At 40.9% G+C, this 27,935-nt stretch overlaps 1 protein-coding gene across 2 annotated transcripts in view; it reads right to left on the bottom strand.

Moving 5' to 3' along the window:
• LOC126992822 (uncharacterized) overlaps positions 1-27,935 on the bottom strand; it is a 43,316-nt gene that overhangs the window by 2,586 nt on the left and 12,795 nt on the right. The window contains exons 3-8 of one of the 2 annotated variants that reach the window (XR_007747099.1): positions 18,737-18,817; positions 18,427-18,510; positions 4,701-4,831; positions 3,114-3,177; positions 891-1,024; positions 360-469 (exon numbers count right to left, since the gene is read on the bottom strand). Coding sequence is in view for 1 of the 2 variants with exons in the window: in XM_050851655.1 (XP_050707612.1) it covers positions 362-469; positions 3,114-3,177; positions 4,701-4,831 (303 nt within the window). In the remaining variant the exon portion in view is untranslated. The remainder of the gene's footprint in view (positions 1-359; positions 470-890; positions 1,025-3,113; positions 3,178-4,700; positions 4,832-18,426; positions 18,511-18,736; positions 18,818-27,935) is intronic. The other variant, XM_050851655.1, reaches the window with a different exon arrangement.

Genomic DNA, 27,935 nt, shown 5'->3' with positions numbered 1-27,935 from the left:
ACTATGTGAATTAATGCCATGTCTTAAATTTGTGTGTAATGGTTGTAGTATTAAGTCTGCATCACTTAAGTTCTGTTGAGATTTTTCAAATGTACATTTACCCACTTGAGCAAAAACAGTATCAAAATGACACGCTGTCACTTCATTGTAGTCTTTGATGTGTTCTTGCTGCCAGGAATCACTTCTCTAATAATCTTCACACATGAGCGCTGTGTGTGTGTGTGTGTGTGTGTGTGTGTGTGTGTGTGTGTGTGTGTTCTCAGGCCCAGATAATGTAATAATACAGTAATAATAATAATAATAATAATAATAATAATAATAATAATAATAATAATAATAATAACAATAATAACACTCACCTCTATCTGGTCAATGCACTCCCTGACAATGGTGGGCAGCTGGATGCCATCGTGTGCCGGGCAGCGCTGGACGGCCAGGCACAGTGGCACTCCAAACACTGGCACTGCCTCTGGGGGGGGTGATTAGATAAGAGATAAATAAATCAACCGGTTGATGTGAAATTAATGGTCTGCTCACAGAAATGGCACAAACTGAAAATGCCTATATAATCTCTCTCACAGAAACACACTTAACAGAGGAGATTAGAAAAGCAGAAATAAAAATACCACACTTTGTACCACACAGGACGGACCGCCCAATTCAACGGACAAAAGGCGGGGTCATCACTTAGCCATTTTGCAGCTAGAACAAAAGTACTTTTCCAGGAATCCAATATGTACACAGAATCACTGGTACTATGCATTCAAGACATTGACTGGGTATATATACAGACCACCAGCATGCCCAACAGAGAAATTTATGACGCAACTAACAAAGATAAAAGATATCATTGGCTCGCTACCACTGCCCATGCCCACCCTTATACTTACTGCAGACTTAAACTTTCCGCTAACAGACTGGAATTTGGAGTGTGTGTATGGAGGAGCGGAAGACATGAGGACCCAGGCAAAAGCTGTCATGCACTTTGCCGAGGAATACTGCCTCAATCAAATCATCGACACTCCTACAAGAGGTAAGAACATACTAGACATCGTTATGATAAATAATGATGATATTATATTAGGGTGAATAAAACTAATCTCTCTGACCATAACATCATCACCGTGACTACCAACCTACCTACAAATACACATCTTAGACTGTCCAGTGAAGTGGAGCAGGCTCCTAATTTTAATAATTTTAACCAACTCAACTTCCTAAGCGAGTCAGTCTGCTGGGACAGTATAAAGAAAGACCTGGGTGAGCTAAACTGGGATCTACTCATGAGGGACTGTGACCCTGAGGCCCAATATGATACAATCATTAACACATGCTTGAAAATATCAATGTACCACTGAGGAGGCCGTCTAAAAAGACCTCTCCTTTCAATGGCAACATACCAAGAGACCGAAAAGTACTAATGAGAAAAAGAACAAAACTAAGGAAGAAACTCAGTAATACCAACTACACCAAAATGCTGACCCAACTCGAAAACAAAATTGCCATTATAGAAGAAAAACTTAAAAGATCAGTTGAATCAGAGAATGACCGGAAAGAAATACAAGCCGCGTCATGCATCAAAACCAACCCCAAATACTTTTACAAATATGCTGCTAACAAATCCGTAGTGAGAGCGAGTGTTGGCCCACTGACTGACGTACACGGCCAACCCATAAACAAAGCCCAGGATGTCGCTGAAGCACTACTGATTCAGTACAAAAGCGTCTTCAGCAAACCCATGGAAGACAAAATTGTCAACCTACCTATGGACTTTCTCAACCAAGGGACTGATCAAATATCACACCTGACGGACATAAGCTTAAACAACGACGACACACAGCAAGCAATTAAAGGGGTGGCCACTAATTCGGCAGCTGGCCCCGATCAATTCCCTGCAGTACTTCTTAAAAAATGTGCTGAAGAGCTGAGTGTTAAATTTTTATAGAAACTCTCTAGATTCTGGCATAATACCAGAAAAGCTAAAAAGTGCATTCATTACACCAATATACAAGGGAGGGTCAAGAGCAGAGGCAAAAAACTATCGACCAGTTGCCTTAACCTCCCATATTATTAAAGTTCTAGAGAGAATTATGGTTAAAAACATGTCTGCATATCTAGAAAGCAATAACAGAATGAACCCGGACCAACATGGCTTTCGTACTGGGCGCTCGTGCCTCTCACAACTTTTGGCCCACTGTGACTCAATCATAGGTAAGCTTGAACATAATGCAGATGTCGATGTGGTCTACCTTGATTTTGCGAAAGCTTTCGACATGGTAGACCATGGCATTTTGTTACACAAGGCCAGACAAACGGCCATTACGGGAACACTCGGGATGTGGCTGCACTCATTTCTCACTGGCAGGACTCAATGTGTAGCGGCTGATGGTGCAGTTTCTCAGTCATCGGAAGTTGTCAGCAGGGTACCACAGGCTAATTAGAGTGAACCGCAATTAGCGCGAGCCACCATCTACCAAGAAAAAAATTAATTAGCGCGAAAGACTCAGTTAGCGCGAGATCATTTAGAGCGAACCGCAATTAGCGCGAGCCACCATCTAACGAGAAAAAAATTAATTAGCGCGAAAGCCTGTTAGCGCGAGATCAATTAGAGCGATCCGCAATTAGCGCAAGGCACCATCTAACGAGAAAAAAATTAATTAGCGCGAAAGACTCAGTTAGCGCGAGATCATTTAGAGCGAACCGCAATTAGCGCGAGCCACCATCTACCAAGAAAAAAATTAATTAGCGCGAAAGCCTGTTAGCGCGAGATCATTTAGAGCGATCCGCAATTAGCGCGAGCCACCATCTAAAGAGAAAAAAATTAATTAGCGCGAAAGCCTGTTAGCGCGAGATCAATTAGAGCGATCCGCAATTAGCGCAAGGCACCATCTACCAAGAAAAAAATTAATTAGTGCGAAAGCCTCAGTTAGCCCGGCCGCCCCTCATGGCAGGAGTCTTTTCTCACTACCCCAATAAACGTATCTATTCATCGCTGACCTCTGACTCCACCTCTCACCCCAACAACAAGCTTTTATATTAATGATGAAAACCTTCGTAACACACACACACACACACACACACACACACACACACACACACACACACACACATACCATTTTAGCGACCTGCCCTGAAGCCAAGACTGTTAGTTCACGTGTACAGCTGGGCGCCCAAAACCTGAGGAGGAAGAAGAAAAGTTAGGCCCATGCTCTTACATATGTTGGCACACAAGTAGGCCTACACATATTTGACAAGGCTTTCACAGGAGTTGTGGGTATGTCCACGGGTTCATTTATTCTCTTTTCTCCTCCATATATTACGTTTAGCTGGCTCAAGTGGTAGTTTAGGGATACCAGCCCTTAGTAGTACTTGGCGTATTGTCTTTTCTGACCCCAAACTATCGCCCCATAAAGATAACAATATGCATTTATAATTATTGTTAACATCGGTGATTACTGATGCTCTTTTTTGCAATATTTATGGGCCAGAAACAGAAAGATACAATGTTATGCCGACGGTAAGCTGGTAACATTGAGGGGAGTGAGGGAGAATAATAAGGCTTTGTCCTAGGGTCACCTGGGTGTTATTCTATACATATACCGTCCCTGGCACCAATGACTGGCATCACACTGATTCTGGCACCACACAAATCTATGCCACTATGAACACTGCCTGGCATCACATAGCACTGTCTGCGGCATAACACCTGACCCCATGTCACAGAAGAGGGGTAGGCAGGCCAGGTAACAGGACAGCCTAACACTGGGTAACTAATCTGTCTTGCATCACATAACACTGTCTGTGGCTCTGTTAACACCGCCTGGCACTCCAGGCCCACGGGTGATAAAAGAGGGGAAGGACACTCAGGAAGATATTGCAGACCAGTGAGTTACATGAAGACTGGCCAACATTACACCCATCTATAAGAAGGCTGATACAAATGAACCAGGTAATTACAGACCTGTGAGTTACATGAAGACTGGCCAACATTACACCCATCTATAAGAAGGCTGATACAAATGAACCAGATAATTACAGACCTGTGAGTTTGACCTGTCATATGCAAAATAATGGAAACCATAATAAGAGAAAATTTTCAGAGCATTTGAAGAATTATCAACCACTCAGCAGAAAACAATACTACGGACGGGCAGATGATGAACGGTGCCGGCTGCAGCTCATTGCCGTGCTGGACCAATGGACACAGTATCTGGACGAAGGCAGCGCAGTGGATGTTGCATATTGCGATTCTGCTAAAGCATTTGATAAAGTTCCACACAGGAGATTAATTGAGAAAAAAGTTATAACATCAGGGGCAACATTTTAAACTGGATAGCAGCATTCTTTTCCATTTCCAGCAACTACGATGGGTTTTGACAAGTGGACAGGTGGCGTGTTTATGTCACAAGGGTGTATTTTGACGCTCTTCCCTTTCTTCACCCTGGAGCTGGCAGTCTCACCGCCCATCGACCTGAAAGAAACCGTGAGGCCAGCGTGGAGAAATACACCCTTGTGACATAAACACACCACCTGTCCGCTTGTCAAAACCCCGTCGTGTGTGCTAGAAATCTTGTAATTACCACCATGCCGTGCCTTTCCTTAAAATGTTTCTTGAACAAACCACCTCCTCCTCCAGTCTATTCCATGCTTCTGTGTGGGTGTGTGTGTGTGTCCCTTCCCCCAAGTCCCCGAAGGCTCACTTTTTGATGGCGACTCCCCCAAAGAGGTAGGCACGGTTGAGCAAGAAGACATTGAGCACCCGGTGAGAAATCTGCATGGTGGGCGACAGCACGATGCTCACATTCTGGTAGGTCATCTTGGTGTCACGCTCCTGAGGGGGAAGACTGAGGTGAGGAGAAGGTATGTTGGGGGGACACAGCCGTTAATTTACCACAGCAGAACACTACAAACCGTAACAAACATTTACCCAGTAACACAATAATGAGTTCTAACACTGTCTTATCCCAAATAACACTCCGCTAGGCCTTGGTAATAATCGCATAGGCCTATGGGGGAATATTACTATACAAGTTGAGAGCCCAAGAACACCTATTTGACAAGGCTTTCGTAGGCGTTGTGGGGGGCATTTCCAGGGGTAGTTAATGACCCTGGTAGTAGTTTGACCCTTCCTCTGTGCCATGAACGTGAAAAGCACTCAGGAAAACACGATTAACCTTCTGGTAGGCCTTTGAAAACATTAATCTGTGAAGTGAAGAGTATACCAACCTTGACTCATCTAGAAATTACTAAAGTAAAAATTAAAAAGATCATTGAAAATCTAAAAAAGCATAAATCACCTGGACCTGATGGGATACACCCTAGAATCATAAAGGATCGAGGCCATGGAACAACTATTAGTGCCCTTAGAAATACTTTATCAATACTCCTTTACACACAAGGAACTCCCTCAGGATTGGCTCATTGCACATATTACTCCCATATATAAAAAGGGTGCCAAGTGTATCCCAGAAAACTATAGACCAGTCAGCTTGACAAGTGTCATATGTAAGATTTTTGAGACTATAATGAGGGAGGAGATAATGACGCACATGAGATCATATAATTTGTTTAGTGAAAAACAATATGGATTTATCCCGGGACGGTCAACGGTGCTCCAACACATAAAAGTTATGGACAAGTGGACTGAAACTATTGATGATGGTTATGCAATTGATGTAATATATTGCGATTTTATGAAGGCATTTGATAGAGTGGCACATAAAAGGCTTATAAGTAAAATTAAGAGTTATGGAAAGAGTACCAGGAATGGATTACAGCTTTTCTAACACAGAGAAAACCATGAGTGGTGGTGAAGGGGGAAATGTCAAGTTGGAAGCCAGTGATAAGTGGAGGGGTCTGTTCTCGGGCCATTGCTGTTTGTAATATTCATAAATGATCTCCCTGATAAAATATCAAATGATAGTGAAGTATATAAATTATGTATGCGGATGATACTAAGATCTTTAGATGCATTAAAGAAGAAGATGACTGTCGGAAGTTGCAGCAAGATGTGTTAGACTTATATTCATGGAGTGAAAAATGGTTATTAAGATTTCATCCAGACAAATGCAAATACATGAGAATAGGAAGAACATCTGTTGAAGATCAAGGATATCACATGGAGAAACAGTTAATGAGGATTACTACAGAGAAAGATGTGGGTGTCATTATAAACAATAAACTAAGTTGTGCTGACCATCTAGTAGAAAAAGTAAATAAAGCCAATAATTTAGTGGGAATAATTAGAAGAACTTTTGTTTCATTGGATTCTGAAATATTTAAATCCTTGTTTAAGGCACTGGTAAGACCACACATTGAATACGCCAACCAAGTATGGAGTCCTTACTTGGTGAAAGACATTGAAATTGTGGAAAACGTTCAGCGAAGGGCTACTAGGATGGTGCCTGAACTCAAGGGACTTTCCTACGAAGAGAGACTGAGGAAGCTGAGACTGCCCACACTGGCATATAGAAGAGCAAGGGGAGATCTAATTGAGGCCTATAAGATACTCACTGGGAAAAATGATGATGCATGTACCAGAGGAATATTGAAACTTAGAGAAGAAAGCAGGAGTAGGGGAAATTCATTGAAACTGTTTAAGTCAAGATCACGGTTGGATGTAAGGAAGTATGCTTTCCCAAGTAGAGTAGTGAATGATTGGAATCAACTGCCTGAGTGGGTGGTGGCGGCAACAACAGTGATTCAGTTTGAATCCAGACTCGATAAATTCTGGGCTAACCAAGATTTGAAATATAATTACAAGGCTCAAATCATCCACCACACACTGCCACAAGTTGTTAACGTAGATCTGGAGTCACAGGCGTAAGCCTCTTCCAGGAGGTCTTCTGTAAGTAAGTCTTCTGTAAGTATTGTCTTTTCTGACCCCAAACTATCGCCCCATAAAGATAACAATATGCATTTATAATTATTGTTAACATCGGTAATTACTGATGGTCTTTTTTGCAATATTTATGGGCCAGAAACAGAAAGATACAATGTTATGCCTACGGTAAGCTGGTAACATTGAGGGGAGTGAGGGAGAAAAATAAAGCTTTGTCCTAGGGTCACCTGGGTGTTATTCTATACATATACCGTCCCTGGCACCAATGACTGGCATCACACTGATTCTGGCACCACACAAATCTATGCCACTATGAACACTGCCTGGCATCACATAGCACTGCATAACACCTGACCCCATGTCACAGGAGAGGGGTAGGCAGGTCAGGTAACAAGACAGCCTAACACTGGGTAACTAATCTGTCTTGCATCACTGTCTGTGGCACTGTTAACACTGCCTGGCACTCCAGGCCCACGGGTGGCCTCTTCCGGAATTCTTCTGTGAGTTTATAACACCTGAGAACCCACGTCACAGCCCGTCACCTTAACACAGCCAGTAACAACCCTATCATGTGTCCAGGTAACAGAATACTACTAATGTCACCACTTGTAACACTCTCTGGGATCACGTAACACATCTAAACACTGCTGTCACGTCACACTGCCAGGCACAGCAGAACACTACAGACCGTAACAAACATTTACCCAGTAACATAATAATGAATTCTAACACTGTCTGTCTTACCCCAAATAACACTCCGCTAGGCCTTGGTAATGATCGGATAGGCCTAAGGGGGAATATTACTATACAAGTTGAGAGCCCAAGAACACATATTTGACAAGGCTTTCGTAGGTGTTTCCAGGGGTAGTTAATGACCCTGGGTATAGTTTGACCCTTCCTCTGTGCCATTAACGTGAAAAGCACTCAGGAAAACACGATTAACCTTCTGGTAGGCCTTTGAAAACATTAATCTGTGGATGACGGAAGTATGCGGGGGTCACCCAAGGACACGTATTTGACAAGGCTTTCGTAGGCGTTGTGGGCATTTCCAGGGATAGCTAATGACCCTGGGTATAGTTTGACCCTTCCTCTGTACCACGAACGTGCAAAAACACTGTCTTACCCCCAAAAACACTGCAAACAGCTCTGGACGGGACGATCAGCTGTGTTATGGTTTTTGGCGCGCACCGATGCTAGATTATCGTACTCAAAGCCGCGCATTTACCGGTCTCCAGCCCATTGCCAAGAAGCCCCAATAATTAACCATTTAACATATAAGAAGGCAGTTATTTGGGTGTGAAAGCAGTTTGGGGAATAAAAAATCGGCACATAATAGGCAATGTCCCTCACGCCGCAGTGGACTCTCGTACTTGAGGTAAAAGTGTTATACTTTGGGTCCCTTAAAAAGTTTGGGTAAAAAAAATAAAAAGCGGCTATGTCTTGCAAAAGGCGACTTAACGGGAAGGAAATGAGACGAGGAATCAAATTCTGGCCTCGACATAACGCTACACTCAATATTAAGGAAGATATTGGCCCGGAAAGCTCGCATGAAATTCCCTCCAAAACATGAAAATCAGCTATATTTATGTTATTTTAGGTTATTTTCATGCAAACGGTGACTTTTCTTGGGTAAAATAAGACGAGGAATCCATTTCTGGCCTCGGCATAACGCTACACTCAATATTAAGGGAGATATCGGCCCGGAAATCTCGTGTGAAATTCCCCCCCCTCAAAAATATGAAAATCAGCTATATTTATGTTATTTTAGGTTATTTTCATGCAAACGGTGACTGTTCTTAGGTAAAACGAGACGGGGAGTTCATTTCTGGCCTCCGCGGAACGCTAGGATCAATATTAACAGATATTTGATAGTAGTAGTAGCAGTAGTAGTAGTAGTAGTAGTAGTAGAATTATTATTATTATTATTAGTAGTAGTAGTAGAGGTAGTAGTAGTAGTAATAGTAGTAGTAGTAGTAGTAGTAGTAGTAGTAGTAGTAGTAGTAGTAGTAGTAGTAGTAGTAGTAGTAGTAGTAGTAGTAGTAGTAGTAGTAGTAGTAGTAGTAGTAGTAGAAGTAGTAGTAGTACTAGTAGTAGTAGTAGTAGTAGTAGTAGTAGTAGTAGCAGTACAAGTAGAAGTATTATTATTATTATTATTATTATTATTATTATTATTATTATTATTATTAGTAGTAGTAGTAGTAGTAGGAGGAGGGGGAGGAAATTTAAGGAAAAAATGTGGAAATAAACATTAGTAATATATTTCCTCACTCCCTGACTTTGCGATAAAAATAGTAAATAATAATAACCGATATATCTTCACAAACTCCTATTTTAACGTAAGCTATTCTACACACATATATATATATATATATATATATATATATATATATATATATATATATATATATATATATATATATATATATATATATATATATATATATATATATATATATATATATATATATATATATATATATATACTAGCTATGATACGGTGCTTATACCCATTTCATATTTTTATCACTTGATCTTTATAGAAAGTAGCATTCATTAGTTAATAATTCACATGGTTGAGTATCCTTAGCCAATGGAAGTTGAAAAGAGAGTGGCAGAGACTTTGTGGCGAGAACCCAATAGTTAAGTGAGATTTCAATGACTACGTATATATTTGTAATAAGTTTACATAAATTTCAGAACAGCTTATGGCCCACCCCCGCCATACTATTTACCACTACTATTAACCTACTATTGAACACCCCACAACCCCTCCTTCTCTCTCCTACCCCCCCCCCTCCTTTCCTCCACCTCCTCTCGCTCCTTCCCTTTCTCTCCACCTCCTCCTACCCCCTCCCACCCCCGCCATACTATTTACCACTACTATTAACCTACTATTGAACACCCACAACCCCTCCTTCTCTCTCTACCCCCCCTCCTTTCCTCCACCTCCCTTGCTCCCTTCCCTTTCTCCACCTCCCCTCCCCCCCGCAATACTATTTACCACTACTTTTAACCTCTTATTGAACACCCCCAACCCCCAACTTAGCTAGCCTACCCCCCCCCTCCTTTCCTCCACCCCTCCACTTGCTCCCTTCCCTTTCTCTCCACCTCCTGCTACCCCACTCCCACCCCCGCCATACTATTTACCACTACTATTAACCTAGTATTGAACACCCCACAACCCCTCCTTCTCTCTCCTACCCCCCCCCCTCCTTTCCTCCACCCCTCTCGCTCCCTTCCCCTTTCTCTCCACCTCCTCCTACCCCCCTCCTACCCCCGCCATACTATTTACCACTACTATTAACCTAGTATTGAACACCCCACAACCCCTCCTTCTCTCTCCTACACCCCTCCTTTCCTCCACCCTCCCTTGCTCCCTTCCCTTTCTCTCCACCTCCTCCTTACCCCTCCCACCCCCGCCATACTATTTACCACTACTATTAACCTACTATTGAACACCCACAACCCTCCTTCTCTCTCCTACCCCCCCTCCTTTCCTCAACCCTCCCTTGCTCCTTCCCTTTCTCTCCACCTCCTCCTACCCCTCCCACCCCATCATACTATTTACCACTACTATTAACCTAGTATTGAACACCCCACAACCCTCTTTCTCTCTCCTACCCCCCCCCCTCCTTTCCTCCACCCCTCCTCTCGCTCCCTTCCCCTTTCTCTCCACCTCCTCCTACCCCCCTCCCACCCCCGCCATACTATTTACCACTACTATTAACCTACTATTGAACACCCCACAACCCCTCCTTCTCTCTCCTACCCCCCTCTCCTTTCCTCCACCCCTCTCCTGCTCCTTCCCCTTTCTCCACCTCCTCCTACCCCCCTTCCAACCCCGCCCTACTATTTACCACTACTATTAACCTAGTATTTAACACCCCACAACCCCTCCTTCTCTCTCCTACCCCCCACCTCCTTTCCTCCACCCCTCCTCTCGCTCCCTTCCCCTTTCTCTCCACCTCCTCCTACCCCCTTCCCACCTCCGCCATACTATTTACCACTACTATTAACCTAATATTTAACACCCACAACCCTCCTTCTCTCTCCTACCCCCCCCCTCCTTTCCTCCACCTCCTCTCGCTCCTTCCCTTTCTCTCCACCTCCTCCTACCCCCCTTCCAACCCCGCCATACTATTTACCACTACTATTCACCTAGTATTGAACACCCCACAACCTCCTTCTCTCTCCTACCCCCCCCCTCCTTTCCTCCACCCCTCCTCTCGCTCCCTTACCCTTTCTCTCCCCCTCCACCTACCCCCTCCACCCCGCCATACTATTTACCACTACTATTAACCTAGTATTGAACACCCACAACCCCTCCTTCTCTCCTACCCCCCTCCTTTCCTCCACCCCTCCTCTCGCTCCATTCCCTTTCTCTCCTCCTCCTACCCCCTCCCACCCCCGCCATACTATTTACCACTATTATTAACCTACTATTGAACACCCCACAGTCCCTCCTTCTCTCCCTACCCCCCTCCTTTCCTCCACCTCCTCTCTGCTCCATTCCCTTTCTCTCCACCTCCTCCTACCCCCTCCCACCCCCGCCATACTATTTACCACTACTATTAACCTAGTATTGAACACCCCCCAACCCCTCCTTCTCTCTCCCCCCCCCTCCTCTCGCTCCCTTACCCTTTCTCTCCACCTCCTCCTACCCCCCTCCCACCCCCGCCATACTATTTACCACTACTATTCACCTAGTATTGAACACCCCACAACCCCTCCTTCTCTCTCCAACCCCCCTCCTTTCCTCCACCTCCCTTGCTCCTTTCCCTTTCTCTCCACCTCCTCCTACCCCCCTCCCACCCCCGCCATACTATTTACCACTACTATTAACCTACTATTGAACACCCCACAACCCCTCCTTCTCTCTTACCCCCCCTCCTTTCCTCCACCCTCCTCTCGCTCCCTGCCCATTTCTCTCCTCCTCCTCCTACCCCCCTCCCACCCCCGCCATACTATTTACCACTACTATTAACCTAGTATTGAACACCCCACAACCCCTCCTTCTCTCTCCTACCCCCCCCCTCCTTTCCTCCACCCCTCCTCTCGCTCCCTTCCCTTTCTCTCCACCTCCTCCTACCCCCTCCCACCCCGCCATACTATTTACCACTACTATTAACCTACTATTGAACACCCCACAACCCCTCCTTCTCTCTCCCCCCCCCCTCCTTTCCTCCACCCCTCCCTTGCTCCCTTCCCCTTTCTCCACCTCCTCCTACCCCCTCCCACCCCGCCATACTATTTACCACTACTATTAACCTACTATTGAACACCCCACAACCCCTCCTTCTCTCTCCTACCCCCCCTCCTTTCCTCCACCCCTCTTGCTCCTTCCCTTTCTCCACCTCCTCCTACCCTCCCACCCCGCCATACTATTTTTTACTACTATTAACCTAGTATTGAACACCCCACAACCCCTCCTTCTCTCTCCTACCCCCCCCCTTCCTTTCCTCCACCCCTCCTCTCCTCCTTCCCTTTCTCTCCACCTCCTACCCCCCTCCCCTCCCCGCCATACTATTTACCTCTACTATTAACCTAGTATTGAACACCCCACAACCCCTCCTTCTCTCTTCCCCTCCTTTCCTCCACCCCTCCTCTCGCTCCCTTCCCTTTCTCTCCACCTCCTCCTACCCCTCCCACCCGCCATACTATTTACCACTACTATTAACCTACTATTGAACACCCCACAACCCCTCCTTCTCTCCTACCCCCCCTCCTTTCCTCCACCCCTCTTCTTGCTCCCTTCCCCTTTCTCTCCACCTCCTCCTACCCCCCTCCCACCCCCGCCATACTATTTACCACTACTATTAACCTACTATTGAACACCCCACAACCCCTCCTTCTCTCTCCTACCCCCCCTCCTTTCCTCCACCTCCTCTTGCTCCCTTCCCTTTCTCTCCACCTCCTCCTACCCCCTCCCATCCCCGCCATACTAATTACCTCTACTATTAACCAACTATTGAACACCCCACAACCCTCCTTCTCTCTCCTACCCCCCTCCTTTCCTCCACCTCCTCTTGCTCCCTTCCCTTTCTCTCCACCTCCTCCTACCCCCTCCACCCCCGCCATACTATTTACCACTACTATTAACCTAGTATTGAACACCCCACAACCCCTCCTTCTCTCCTACCCCCCCTCCTTTCCTCCACCCTCCTCTCGCTCCCTTCCCTTTCTCTCCACCTCCTCCTCCCCTCCCACCCCGCCATACTATTTACCACTAGTATTCACCTAGTATTGAACACCCCAACCCTCCTTCTCTCTCCTACCCCCCACCCTCCATTCCTCCACCCCTCCTCTCGCTCCTTCCCTTTCTCTCCACCTCCTACCCCTCCCACCCCCGCCATACTATTTACCACTACTATTAACCTACTATTGAACACCCCACAACCCCTCCTTCTCTCTCCTACCCCCCCCCTCCTTTCCTCCACCCCTCCTCTCGCTCCCTTCCCCTTTCTCTCCACCTCCTCCTACCCCCCTCCCACCCCCGCCATACTATTTACCACTACTATTAACCTAGTATTGAACACCCAACAACCCCTCCTTCTCTCTCCTACCCCCCCCCTCCTTTCCTCCACTCCTCCTCTCGCTCCCTTCCCTTTCTCTCCACCTCCTCCTACCCCCTCCCACCCCGCCACACTATTTACCACTACTATTAACCTACTATTGAACACCCCACAACCCCTCCTTCTCTCTCCTACCCCCCCCCCTCCTTTCCTCCACCCCTCCCCTTGCTCCCTTCCCCTTTCTCTCCACCTCCCCCTCCCACCCCCGCCATACTATTTACCTACTATTAACCTAGTATTGAACACCCCACAACCCCTCCTTCTCTCTCCTACCCCCCAGCGTCCTTTCCTCCACCCTCCTCTTGCTCCTTCCCCTTTCTCTCCACCTCCTCCTACCCCCTCCCACCCCCGCCATACTATTTACCACTACTATTAACCTAGTATTGAACACCCCACAACCCTCCTTCTCTCTCCTACCCCCCTCCTTTCCTCCACCTCCCCTTGCTCCCTTCCCTTTCTCTCCACCTCCTCCTACCCCTCCCACCCCCCGCCATACTATTTACCACTACTATTAACCTAGTATTGAACACCCCACAACCCTCCTTCTCTCTACCCCCCCCTCCTTTCCTCCACCCCTCCCTTGCTCCTTCCCTTTCTCTCCACCTCCTCCTACCCCTCCCACCCCGCCATACTATTTACCACTACTATTCACCTAGTATTGAACACCCACAACCCCTCCTTCTCTCTCTACCCCCCCTCCTTTCCTCCACCCCACCTCTCGCTCCCTTCCCCTTTCACACCACCTCCACCTCCCCGCAATACTATTTACCACTCCTATTAACCTCGTATTGAACACTCCACACCCCCTCCTTCTTTCTCCGACCCCCCCTCCTTTCCTCCACCCTCCTCTCGCTCCCTTCCCTTTCTCCACCTCCTCCTACCCCTCCCACCCCCGCCATACTATTTACCACTACTATTAACCTAGTATTGAACACCACAACCCTCCTTCTCTCTCCTACCCCCCTCCTTTCCTCCACCCCTCCTCTCCCTTCCCTTTCTCTCCACCTCCTCCTACCCCCTCCCACCCCCCGCCATACTATTTACCACTACTATTAACCTAGTATTGAACACCCCACAACCCTCCTTCTCTCTCCTACCCCCTCCTTTCCTCTACCCCTCCTTGCTCCCTTCCCCTTTCTCTCCACCTCCTCCTACCCCCCTCCCACCCCCGCCATACTATTTACCACTACTATTAACCTAGTATTGAACACCCCACAACCCCTCCTTCTCTCTACCCCCCCCTCCTTTCCTCCACCCTCCCCTTGCTCCCTTCCCTTTCTCTCCACCTCCTCCTACCCCCTCCCACCCTCGCCATACTATTTACCACTACTATTAACCTACTATTGAACACCACAACCCTCCTTCTCTCTCCTACCCCCCTCCTTTCCTCCACCCCTCCCTTGCTCCCTTCCCTTTCTCTCACCTCCTCCTACCCCCCTCCCACCCCCGCCATACTATTTACCACTACTATTAACCTAGTATTGAACACCCCAACCCCTCCTTCTCTCTCCTACCCCCCCCTCCTTTCCTCCACCCCTCCCTCCCTTCCCTTTCTCTCCACCTCCTCCTACCCCCTCCCACCCTCGCCATACTATTTACCACTACTATTAACCTAGTATTGAACACCCCACAACCCCTCCTTCTCTCTCCTACCCCCCCCCTCCTTTTCTCCACCCCTCCCCTTGCTCCCTTCCCCTTTCTCTCCACCTCCTCCTACCCCCCTCCCATCCCCGCCATACTATTTACCTCTACTATTAACCTACTATTGAACACCCCACAACCCTCCTTCTCTCCTACCTCCCCCTCCTTTCCTCAACCCCTCCCCTTGCTCCCTTCCCCTTTCTCTCCACCTCCTCCTACCCCCTCCCACCCCCGCCATACTATTTACCACTATTAACCTACTATTGAACACCCCAACCCTCCTTCTCTCTCTACCCCCCTCCTTTCCTCCACCTCCTCTCGCTCCCTTCCCTTTCTCTCCACCTCCTCCTACCCCCTCCCACCCCCGCCATACTATTTACCACTACTATTAACCTACTATTGAACACCCCAACCTCCTTCTCTCTCCTACCCCCCCCTCCTTTCCTCCACCCCTCCCTGCTCCTTCCTTTCTCTCCACCTCCTCCTACCCCCTCCCACCCTCGCCATACTATTTACCACTACTATTAACCTACTATTGAACACCTACAACCCTCCTTCTCTCCTACCCCCCCCCTCCTTTCCTCCACCCTCCCCTTGCTCCCTTCCCTTTCTCTCCACCTCCTCCTACCCCCTCCCACCCCTGCCATACTATTTACCACTACTATTAACCTACTATTGAACACCCCAACCCCTCCTTCTCTCTCCTACCCCCCTCCTTTCCTCCACCCTCCTCTCGCTCCGTTCCCCTTTCACTCCCCCTCCTCCTACCCCCTCCCACCCGCCATACTATTTACCACTACTATTCACCTAGTATTGAACACCCCAACCTCCTTCTCTCTCCTACCCCCCCTCCTTTCCTCCACCTCCTCTCGCTCCTTCCCTTTCTCTCCACCTCCTCCTACCCCCTCCCACCCCGCCATACTATTTACCACTACTATTAACCTACTTTGAACACCCCACAACCCCTCCTTCTCTCTCCTACCCCCCCCGCCGTTCCTCCACCCCTCCCTTGCTCCCTTCCCTTTCTCCACCTCCTCCTACCCCCTCCCACCCCGCCATACTATTTACCACTACTATTAACCTACTATTGAACACCCCACAACCCCTCCTTCTCTCTCTAGCCCCCCCTCCTTTCCTCCACCCTCCTCTCGCTCCCTTCCCTTTCTCCACCTCCTCCTACTCCCCTCCCTACCCCGCCATACTATTTACCACTACTATTAACCTAGTATTGAACACCCCACAACCCCTCCTTCTCTCTCCTACCCCCCCCTCCTTTCCTCCACCCCTCCTCTGCTCCCTTCCCTTTCTCCACCTCCTCCTACTCCCCTCCCTACCCCGCCATACTATTTACCACTACTATTAACCTACTATTGAAAACCCCACCACCCCACCATCTCTCTCCTACCCCCCCCCTCCTTTCCTCCACCCCTCCTCTCGCTCCGTTCCCCTTTCTCTCCACCTCCTCCTACCCCCCTCCCACCACCGCCATACTATTTACCACTACTATTAACCTACTATTGAACACCCCACAACCCCTCCTTCTCTCCTACCCCCCTCCTTTCCTCCACCCCTCCCCTTGCTCCCTTCCCCTTTCTCTCCACCTCCTCCTACCCCCCTCCCACCCCCGCCATACTATTTACCACTACTATTAACCTAGTATTGAACACCCCACAACCCCTCCTTCTCTCTCCTACTCCCCCCCACCTCCTTTCCTCCACCCCTCCTCTCGCTCCCTTCCCCTTTCTCTCCACCTCCTCCTACCCCCCTCCCACCCCTGCCACACTATTTACCACTACTATTAACCTACTATTGAACACCCCACTGTGAAAGAATCCAAAACTATATACTAAAGTTGGCTAAGATGCAAGAGTTTGAGGTTTATCTTGCAAATCTTTACTTATTTTACTAGAGAAAGGAAGATTTTTGTTTATATTCACTTTGTTACACCTTCCGAAAATGACCTCAGGAATCTATAGGAGTTTTCTAGGCCGTCAGATGCGTTCGTTCGTGAAGTATTGTAACATTTATTAAACAAGACAGCAAAGACGAGCAGGGTTTTGTGCTTATATATATTTTGCTTCTTAGAATTTAAAGAAAAGAGGAGAAATCTGAGCGAGTTCTTTTATTTTTTTATTTTGCTGTCAGTTCATTCTTGACGTGATTTTTTTCTGCACTAATTTATGAATGGCAGCAACCTTAATTATAATGAAATATCTCCATCTAACACTCAAGTATAAACTGGAAAATATATATACACACCGACCAAAGCAGGAATAAGTATTTCTATGTTCTTATGTTCTTATGTAAGGAAGTCATTTTCCCCCACAGCTTAGGTTACCAGTAGTGTAAGTTAAGGGTAGTAATTTCCTCTTATTTCTCTCTTTACTGTAAAATTTCCATGGCCCTTTCTTCCTTAAAGGTACATGGTGTTCTCTTCTAACTATTTCCTGCCGGCACGTTGCCGGAGGGAGAGGTGGGTGGGGAGGAGCCTTCATCTTTTCTGTCCTGTCCTACCACACGTAGATGACTAGTAGTAGCGGTAGTAAACAGACATCCTCGCCATAGACCGATAGGTCTTCTGGTGTCTGTTCTTCCTATGTATTCCTATGTAAGTAGTACCAAGGAATCAAGGCACAAGAGAAATTTTCAGAGTAAATTCTCAGACGGGGTTAGATTAGGTTAGTTTTCTTTTTTTATTGACCCGGCAGTAGCAGCGGGGGATCATGTTTCTTAATGGTCCCTCTAAGCAAGAAAAATGAGAAAAAATTACCCCTCACACAAACCATTTCATAATATATATCAAAGCATTTGTGATCAGTTTATGCATCATCTATTTTTGGGGGGTTTATATCATGGCACAAATTTGGCCCGTCGCTGCTACAAGGTAAGGCCACAAATTTGGCCCGTCACTGCTATACGGTAAAGCCACAAATCTGGCCTGTCACTGCTACACGGTAAAGCCACAAATCTGGCCCGTCACTGCTACACGGTAAAGCCACAAATTTGGCCCGTCGCTGCTACACGGTAAAGCCACAAATCTGGCCCGTCACTGCTACACGGTAAAGCCACAAATTTGGCCCGTCACTGCTACACGGTAAAGCCACAAATTTGGCCCGTCACTGCTACACGGTAAAGCCACAAATCTGGCCCGTCACTGCTACACGGTAAAGCCACAAATCTGGCCCGTCACTGCTACACGGTAAAGCCACAAATCTGGCCTGTCACTGCTACACGGTAAAGCCACAAATCTGGCCCGTCACTGCTACACGGTTAGTAATAAATGAAGCAGTTCAAGGTAACTATGCATGAACACAACAAAGCCCACACAGCTATGGGCTTGTGTAACCATCAACAGTGGTATGCATTTCTTACCAATGTATGCCGGGAGGTCATGACGCAGGGCAGGGCGGGTCATCTCAGGCATGGAAGAGTCGGTCATTTAGGGGTTTCTGGAAACTATAACCTTATAAATAATAACAGGCATCATATATTTATCAGAAATGAACAGTCAGTGTCTCAAAATTGGTATGCAAAGCTAATATGCTACCTAACTCCTACTCCCAAGGTTAGGTTAGAATTGTTTTGAATCTTACAGTACAGGGATGCAAGTCAAGGGTATTTATAACAACACACCCCACATAGCTATGGACTGGAATATCCATTAACAGCAGGCATTTCTTACCAATGTATGCCAGGGGGCGGGCAGGTCATGATGGTTGGTTGGGGCGGGGCGGGTCGGGTCATCTCACGCATGTAGTGGTTTCTGTAAAATACAAGGAATTACCAGACCTAAACCACTATTACACAAGCCCACTACACACCACAAAAAATGTCCACATATGCAAACTAACCGCCCCCTCCCAACCCAGCAGGGGGCTTCGTGGTGCAGTGGTTAGCACACTCGGCTCACAAACGAGAGAGCCCGAGTTCAATTCCCACGACAGCCTTCCACGCCCGTGCATACGTGGATACATGAGATTAGTGCAGGAAAGATGTATTTTAGCCGTGAAAAAGAAAAAATATGTTACGGGGTAGGTTACTGTCCCAGCCCGCCACGAAAAATATATATCCTTATTTTCTCAAAAAGGAAGACACTTAAGATCACGCCCGTACACCCACGTCAGCCTTCCACGCCCGTGCACACGTGGATATATGAGAGTAGTGCAGGAAAGATATATTTTAGCCGTGAAGACGAAAATTTTGTTACGAGGTGAATGTCAAACTGCCCCGCCCCGCCCGCCGAGAACATTTGGGCTTGTTTTCTGCAATATTACATCATCTACGCTAACGCTAGTGTAGGAAAGCCTTTCCCCATCGACAGTGAATGCGTGGGGCGTTGTGGCGACTCTTGCAAACGATAATTAGTGACACAACGTAAGAAAAACTGTCTGTACGGGGCTGCGCTCAGGTCCGGCGGCCCCCGATGACGCGGGTGTTAGAATCGCTCCTAACGGGGTAACTAACGCTGGCACACCTGACCTGGCACCTCACACACCTGCCGGCACACCTCTAAATTATGTTGTAATAGTCCACGCCCCCCAGTGGTCAGTATTTGGGCCACATTACCTGATATTGCACGAGGCAACTCGAATAATTTAGCAAACGTTTGTGTTTTTTCCAAGTCAATGAAAAAAATGCATAAACGTCCCTTATTTCTAAACGTACACCAATTCTGATACACCACTGGAATACAACAGAATAGACAAAAGAATACATTAAAATACAACAGAATACAACAAAAAACAACGGAATAGAACATAATACATTAAAATACAACAGAATACAACAGAATAGAACAGAAAACAACAGAAAAAACAACAGAGAGCAACAGAAAAAACAACAGAAAACAACGGGAAACAACAGAAAAACAACAAGAAACAACAGGAAACAACAGAAAAACAACAGGAAACAAAAGAAAAACAACAGGAAACAACAGAAAAACAAAAGAAAAGAACAGAAAACAACAGAAAAACAACAGAAAACATTAGAAAACAACAGAACAACAGAAAAATAACGGAAAACAACAGAAAAACAACAGAAAAATAACGGAAAACAACAGAAAACAACAGAAAAGATTAGAAAACAACAGAAAAACGACAGAAAAATAACGGAAAACAACAGAAAAACAACAGAAAGCAAAAGAAAAACAACACAAAACAAAAGAAAACAACCGAAAACAACAGAAAGCAAAAGAAAAACAACAGAAAACATAAGAAAACAACAGAAAAACAAAGAGAATACAACAGAATAAAAGAGAATACAACAGAATACAACAGAATAAAAGAGAATACAACAGAATACAACAGAATAAAAGAGAATACAACAGAATACAACAGAATACAACAGAATAAAAGAGAATACAACAGAATACAACAGAATAAAAGAGAATACAACAGAATACAACAGAATAAAAGAGAATAGAACAGAATACAACAGAATAAAAGATAATACAACAGAATACAACAGAATAAAAGAGAATACAACAGAATACAACAGAATAAAAGATAATACAACAGAATACAACAGAATAAAAGAGAATACAACAGAATACAACAGAATAAAAGAGAATACAACAGAATACAACAGAATAAAAGAGAATACAACAGAATAAAAGAGAATACAACAGAATAAAAGAGAATACAACAGAATAAAAGAGAATACAACAGAATACAACAGAATAAAAGAGAATACAACAGAATACAACAGAATAAAAGAGAATACAACAGAATACAACAGAATACAAAAGAATAAAACAGAATACAACAGAATAAAAGATAATACAACAGAATACAACAGAATAAAAGAGAATACAACAGAATACAACAGAATAAAAGAGAATACAACAGAATAAAAGAGAATACAACAGAATACAACAGAATAAAAGAGAATACAACAGAATACAACAGAATAAAAGAGAATACAACAGAATAAAAGAGAATACACCAGAATAAAAGAGAATACAACAGAATACAACAGAATAAAAGATAATACAACAGAATACAACAGAAAAAAAGAGAATACAACAGAATAAAAGAGAATACAACAGAATAAAAGAGAATGCAACAGAATACAACAGAATAAAAGAGAATACAACAGAATACAACAGAATAAAAGATAATACAACAGAATACAACAGAATAAAAGAGAATACAACAGAATACAACAGAATAAAGGAGAATACAACAGAATACAACAGAATAAAAGAGAATGCAACAGAATACAACAGAATAAAAGAGAATACAACAGAATACAACAGAATAAAAGATAATACAACAGAATACAACAGAATAAAAGAGAATACAACAGAATACAACAGAATAAAAGATAATACAACAGAATACAACAGAATAAAAGAGAATACAACAGAATACAACAGAATAAAAGAGAATACAACAGAATACAACAGAATACAACAGAATACAACAGAATACAACAGAATACAACAGAATAAAAGAGAATACAACAGAATACAACAGAATACAACAGAATAAAAGAGAATACAACAGAATAAAAGAGAATACAACAGAATACAACAGAATAAAAGATAATACAACAGAATACAACAGAATAAAAGATAATACAACAGAATACAACAGAATAAAAGATAATACAACAGAATACAACAGAATAAAAGAGAATACAACAGAATAAAAGAGAATACAACAGAATAAAAGAGAATACAACAGAATACAACAGAATAAAAGAGAATACTACAGAATACAACAGAATAAAAGATAATACAACAGAATACAACAGAATAAAAGATAATACAACAGAATACAACAGAATACAACAGAATAAAAGATAATACAACAGAATACAACAGAATAAAAGATAATACAACAGAATAAAAGATAATACAACAGAATACAACAGAATACAACAGAATAAAAGATAATACAACAGAATACAACAGAATAAAAGAGAATACAACAGAATACAACAGAATAAAAGAGAATACAACAGAATACAACAGAATACAACAGAATAAAAGAGAATACAACAGAATACAACAGAATAAAAGAGAATACAACAGAATACAACAGAATAAAAGAGAATACAACAGAATACAACAGAACAAAACAGAATACAACAGAATAAAAGAGAATACAACAGAATACAACAGAATACAACAGAATAAAAGAGAATACAACAGAATACAACAGAATAAAACAGAATAAAAGAGAATACAACAGAATACAACAGAATAAAAGAGAATACAACAGAATAAAAGAGAATACAACAGAATAAAAGAGAATACAACAGAATACAACAGAATAAAAGATAATACAACAGAATAAAAGAGAATACAACAGAATACAACAGAATAAAAGAGAATACAACAGAATACAACAGAATAAAAGAGAATGCAACAGAATACAACAGATTAAAAGAGAATACAACAGAATACAACAGAATAAAAGAGAATACAACAGAGTACAACAGAATAAAAGAGAATACAACAGAATACAACAGAATAAAAGATAATACAACAGAATACAACAGAATACAACAGAATAAAAGAGAATACAACAGAATAAAAGAGAATACAACAGAATACAACAGAATAAAAGAGAATACAACAGAATAAAAGAGAATACAACAGAATACAACAGAATAAAAGAGAATACAACAGAATAAAAGATAATACAACAGAATACAACAGAATAAAAGAGAATACAACAGAATACAACAGAATAAAAGAGAATACAACAAAATAAAAGAGAATACAACAGAATACAACAGAATAAAAGAGAATACAACAGAATACAACAGAATAAAAGATAATACAACAGAATACAACAGAATACAACAGAATAAAAGATAATACAACAGAATACAACAGAATACAATAGAATAAAAGAGAATACAACAGAATAAAAGATAATACAACAGAATACAACAGAATAAAAGATAATACAACAGAATACAACAGAATAAAAGAGAATACAACAGAATAAAAGATAATACAACAGAATACAACAGAATAAAAGAGAATACAACAGAATACAACAGAATAAAAGAGAATACAACAGAATACAACAGAATAAAAGAGAATACAACAGAATAAAAGAGAATACAACAGAATACAACAGAATAAAAGATAATACAACAGAATACAACAGAATAAAAGAGAATACAACAGAATAAAAGTTAATACAACAGAATACAACAGAATAAAAGAGAATACAACAGAATAAAAGAGAATACAACAGAATACAACAGAATACAACAGAATAAAAGATAATACAACAGAATACAACAGAATAAAAGAGAATACAACAGAATACAACAGAATAAAAGAGAATACAACAGAATACAACAGAATAAAAGAGAATACAACAGAATACAACAGAATAAAAGAGAATACAACAGAATAAAAGAGAATACAACAGAATACAACAGAATAAAAGAGAATACAAAAGAATACAACAGAATAAAAGATAATACAACAGAATACAACAGAATAAAAGATAATACAACAGAATACAACAGAATACAACAGAATAAAAGAGAATACAACAGAATAAAAGAGAATACAACAGAATACAACAGAATAAAAGAGAATACAACAGAATAAAAGAGAATACAACAGAATACAACAGAATAAAAGATAATACAACAGAATAAAAGATAATACAACAGAATACAACAGAATAAAAGAGAATACAACAGAATACAACAGAATAAAAGAGAATACAAAAGAATACAACAGAATAAAAGAGAATACAACAGAATACAACAGAATAAAAGAGAATACAACAGAATACAACAGAATACAACAGAATAAAAGATAATACAACAGAATAAAAGATAATACAACAGAATACAACAGAATACAACAGAATAAAAGATAATACAACAGAATACAACAGAATAAAAGATAATACAACAGAATACAACAGAATAAAAGAGAATACAACAGAATACAACAGAATAAAAGAGAATACAACAGAATACAACAGAATAAAAGAGAATACAACAGAATACAACAGAATACAACAGAATAAAAGAGAATACAACAGAATACAACAGAATACAACAGAATAAAAGAGAATACAACAGAATAAAAGAGAATACAACAGAATACAACAGAATAAAAGAGAATACAACAGAATAAAAGAGAATACAACAGAATACAACAGAATAAAAGAGAATACAACAGAATACAACAGAATAAAAGAGAATACAACAGAATACAACAGAATACAACAGAATAAGAGAATACAACAGAATACAACAGAATACAACAGAATAAAAGAGAATACAACAGAATACAACAGAATAAAAGAGAATACAACAGAATACAACAGAATAAAAGAGAATACAACAGAATACAACAGAATAGAACAGAATAAAAGAGAATACAACAGAATACAACAGAATAAAAGAGAATACAACAGAATAAAAGAGAATACAACAGAATAAAAGAGAATACAACAGAATAAAAGAGAATACAACAGAATACAACAGAATAAAAGAGAATACAACAGAATACAACAGAATAAAAGAGAATACAACAGAATACAACAGAATAGAACAGAATAAAAGAGAATACAACAGAATAAAAGAGAATACAACAGAATAAAAGAGAATACAACAGAATAAAAGAGAATACAACAGAATACAACAGAATAGAACAGAATAAAAGAGAATACAACAGAATACAACAGAATAAAAGAGAATACAGAATACAACAGAATAAAGAGAATACAACAGAATACAACAGAATAAAAGAGAATACAACAGAATAAACAACAGAATAATACAACAGAATAAAGAATACAACAGAATAAAAGAGAATACAACAGAATACAAAGAATACAACAGAATAAAAGAGAATACAACAGAATAAAAGAGAATACAACAGAATACAACAGAATAAAAGAGAATACAACAGAATAAAGAGAATACAACAGCATACAACAGAATACAACAGAATAAAAGAATACAACAGAATAAAAGAGAATACAACAGAATACAACAGAATAGAATACAACAGAATAAAACAGAATACAACAGAATAAAAGAGAATACAACAGAATACAACAGAATAAAAAGAGAATACAACAGAATACAACAGAATAAAAGAGAATACAACAGAATAAAAGAGAATACAACAGAATACAACAGAATACAACAGAATAAAAGAGAATACAACAGAATAAAAGAGAATACAACAGAATACAACAGAATAAAAGAGAATACAACAGAATACAACAGAATAAAAGAGAGTACAACAGAATACAACAGAATAAAAGAGAATTCAACAGAATACAACAGAATTAAAAAGAGAATACAACAGAATACAACAGAATAAAAGAGAATACAACAGAATACAACAGAATAAAAGAGAATACAACAGAATACAACAGAATAAAGAGAATACAACAGAATAAAAGAGAATACAACAGAATACAACAGAATAAAGAGAATACAACAGAATACAACAGAATAAAGAGAATACAACAGAATAAAGAGAATACAACAGAATACAACAGAATAAAAGAATACAACAGAATACAACAGAATAAAAAGAATACAACAGAATACAACAGAATAAAGAATACAACAGAGTACAACAGAATAAAAGAGAATACAACAGAATACAACAGAATAAAAGAGAATACAACAGAATAAAAGAGAATACAACAGAATACAACAGAATACAACAGAATAAAAGAGAATACAACAGAATACAACAGAATAAGAGAGAATACAACAGAATACAACAGAATAAAAGAGAATACAACAGAATAAAAGAGAATACAACAGAACACAACAGAATAAAAGAGAATACAACAGAATACAACAGAATACAACAGAATAAAAGAGAATACAACAGAATACAGCAGAATAAAAGAGAATACAACAGAATATACAACAGAATAAAGAGAATACAACAGAATACAACAGAATAAAAGAGAATACAACAGAATACAACAGAATAAAGAGAATACAACAGAATAAACTATACTACAACAGAATACAACAGAAAAAAAGATTATACAACAGAATACAACAGAATAAAAGAGAATACAACAGAATAAGAGAATACAACAGAATAAAAGAGAATACAACAGAATACAACAGAATAAAAGAATACAACAGAATAAAGAGAATACAACAGAATACAACAGAATAAAAAGAATACAACAGAATACAACAGAATAAAAGAGAATACAACAGAATACAACAGAATAAAAGAGAATACAACAGAATACAACAGAATATGGAGAATACAACAGAATACAACAGAATAAAAGAGAATACAACAGAATACAACAGAATAAAAGAGAATACAACAGAATACAACAGAATAAGAGAATACAACAGAATACAACAGAATACAACAGAATAAAAGAGAATACAACAGAATACAACAGAATAAAAGAATACAACAGAATACAACAGAATACAACAGAATAAAAGAGAATACAACAGAATACAACAGAATAAAAGAATACAACAGAATAGAGAATACAACAGAATACAACAGAATAAAGAATACAACAGAATAAAAAGATAATACAACAGAATACAACAGAATAAAAGAGAATACAACAGAATACAACAGAATAAAAGATAATACAACAGAATACAACAGAATAAAAGAGAATACAACAGAATACAACGGAATAAGAGAATACAACAGAATACAACAGAATAAAAGAGAATACAACAGAATACAACAGAATAAAAGAGAATACAACAGAATACAACAGAATAAAAGAGAATACAACAGAATACAACAGAATAAAAGATAATACAACAGAATACAACAGAATAAAAGAGAATACAACAGAATACAACAGAATAAAGAATACAACAGAATAAAAGAGAATACAACAGAATACAACAGAATAAAAGAGAATACAACAGAATAAAAAGAGAATACAACAGAATACAACAGAATAAAAGAGAATACAACAGAATACAACAGAATAAAAGAGAATACAACAGAATACAACAGAATAAAGAGAATACAACAGAATACAACAGAATAAAAGAGAATACAACAGAATACAACAGAATAAAAGATAATACAACAGAATACAACAGAATAAAAGAGAATACAACAGAATAAAAGAGAATACAACAGAATACAACAGAATAAAAGAGAATACAACAGAATACAACAGAATAAAAGAGAATACAACAGAATAAACAGAATACAACAGAATACAACAGAATACAACAGAATACAACAGAATACAACAGAATAAAAGAGAATACAACAGAATACAACAGAATAAAAGAGAATACAACAGAATAAAAGATAATACAACAGAATACAACAGAATAAAGAGAATACAACAGAATACTTCAGAATAAAATATAATACAACAGAATACAACAGAATAAATGATAATAAAAAAGAATACAACAGAATACAACATAATAAAAGATAATACAACTGAATACAACAGAATAATAGTGAATACAACAGAATAAAAGAGAATACAACAGAATACAACAGAATAAAAGAGAATACAACAGAATACAACAGAATAAAAGATAATACAACAGAATACAACAGAATAAAAGAGAATACAACAGAATACAACAGAATAAAAGAAAATACCAACAGAATACAACAGAATAAAAGAATACAACAGAATAAAAGAATACAACAGAATACAACAGAATAAAAGAGAATAAAAGAATAAAACAGAATACAACAGAATAAAACAGAATACAACAGAATAAAACAGAATACAACAGAATAAAAGAGAATACAACAGAATACAACAGAATAAAAGATAATACAACAGAATACAACAGAATAAAAGAATACAACAGAATACAACAGAATAAAAGAATACAACAGAATACAACAGAATAAAGAGAATACAACAGAATACAACAGAATAAAAGAG

The sequence above is a fragment of the Eriocheir sinensis genome, unplaced genomic scaffold, assembly GCF_024679095.1.
Source record: "Eriocheir sinensis breed Jianghai 21 unplaced genomic scaffold, ASM2467909v1 Scaffold504, whole genome shotgun sequence".
NCBI classification, from domain to species: domain Eukaryota; kingdom Metazoa; phylum Arthropoda; class Malacostraca; order Decapoda; family Varunidae; genus Eriocheir; species Eriocheir sinensis.
This window is presented reverse-complemented; position numbering and strand designations above follow the sequence as displayed.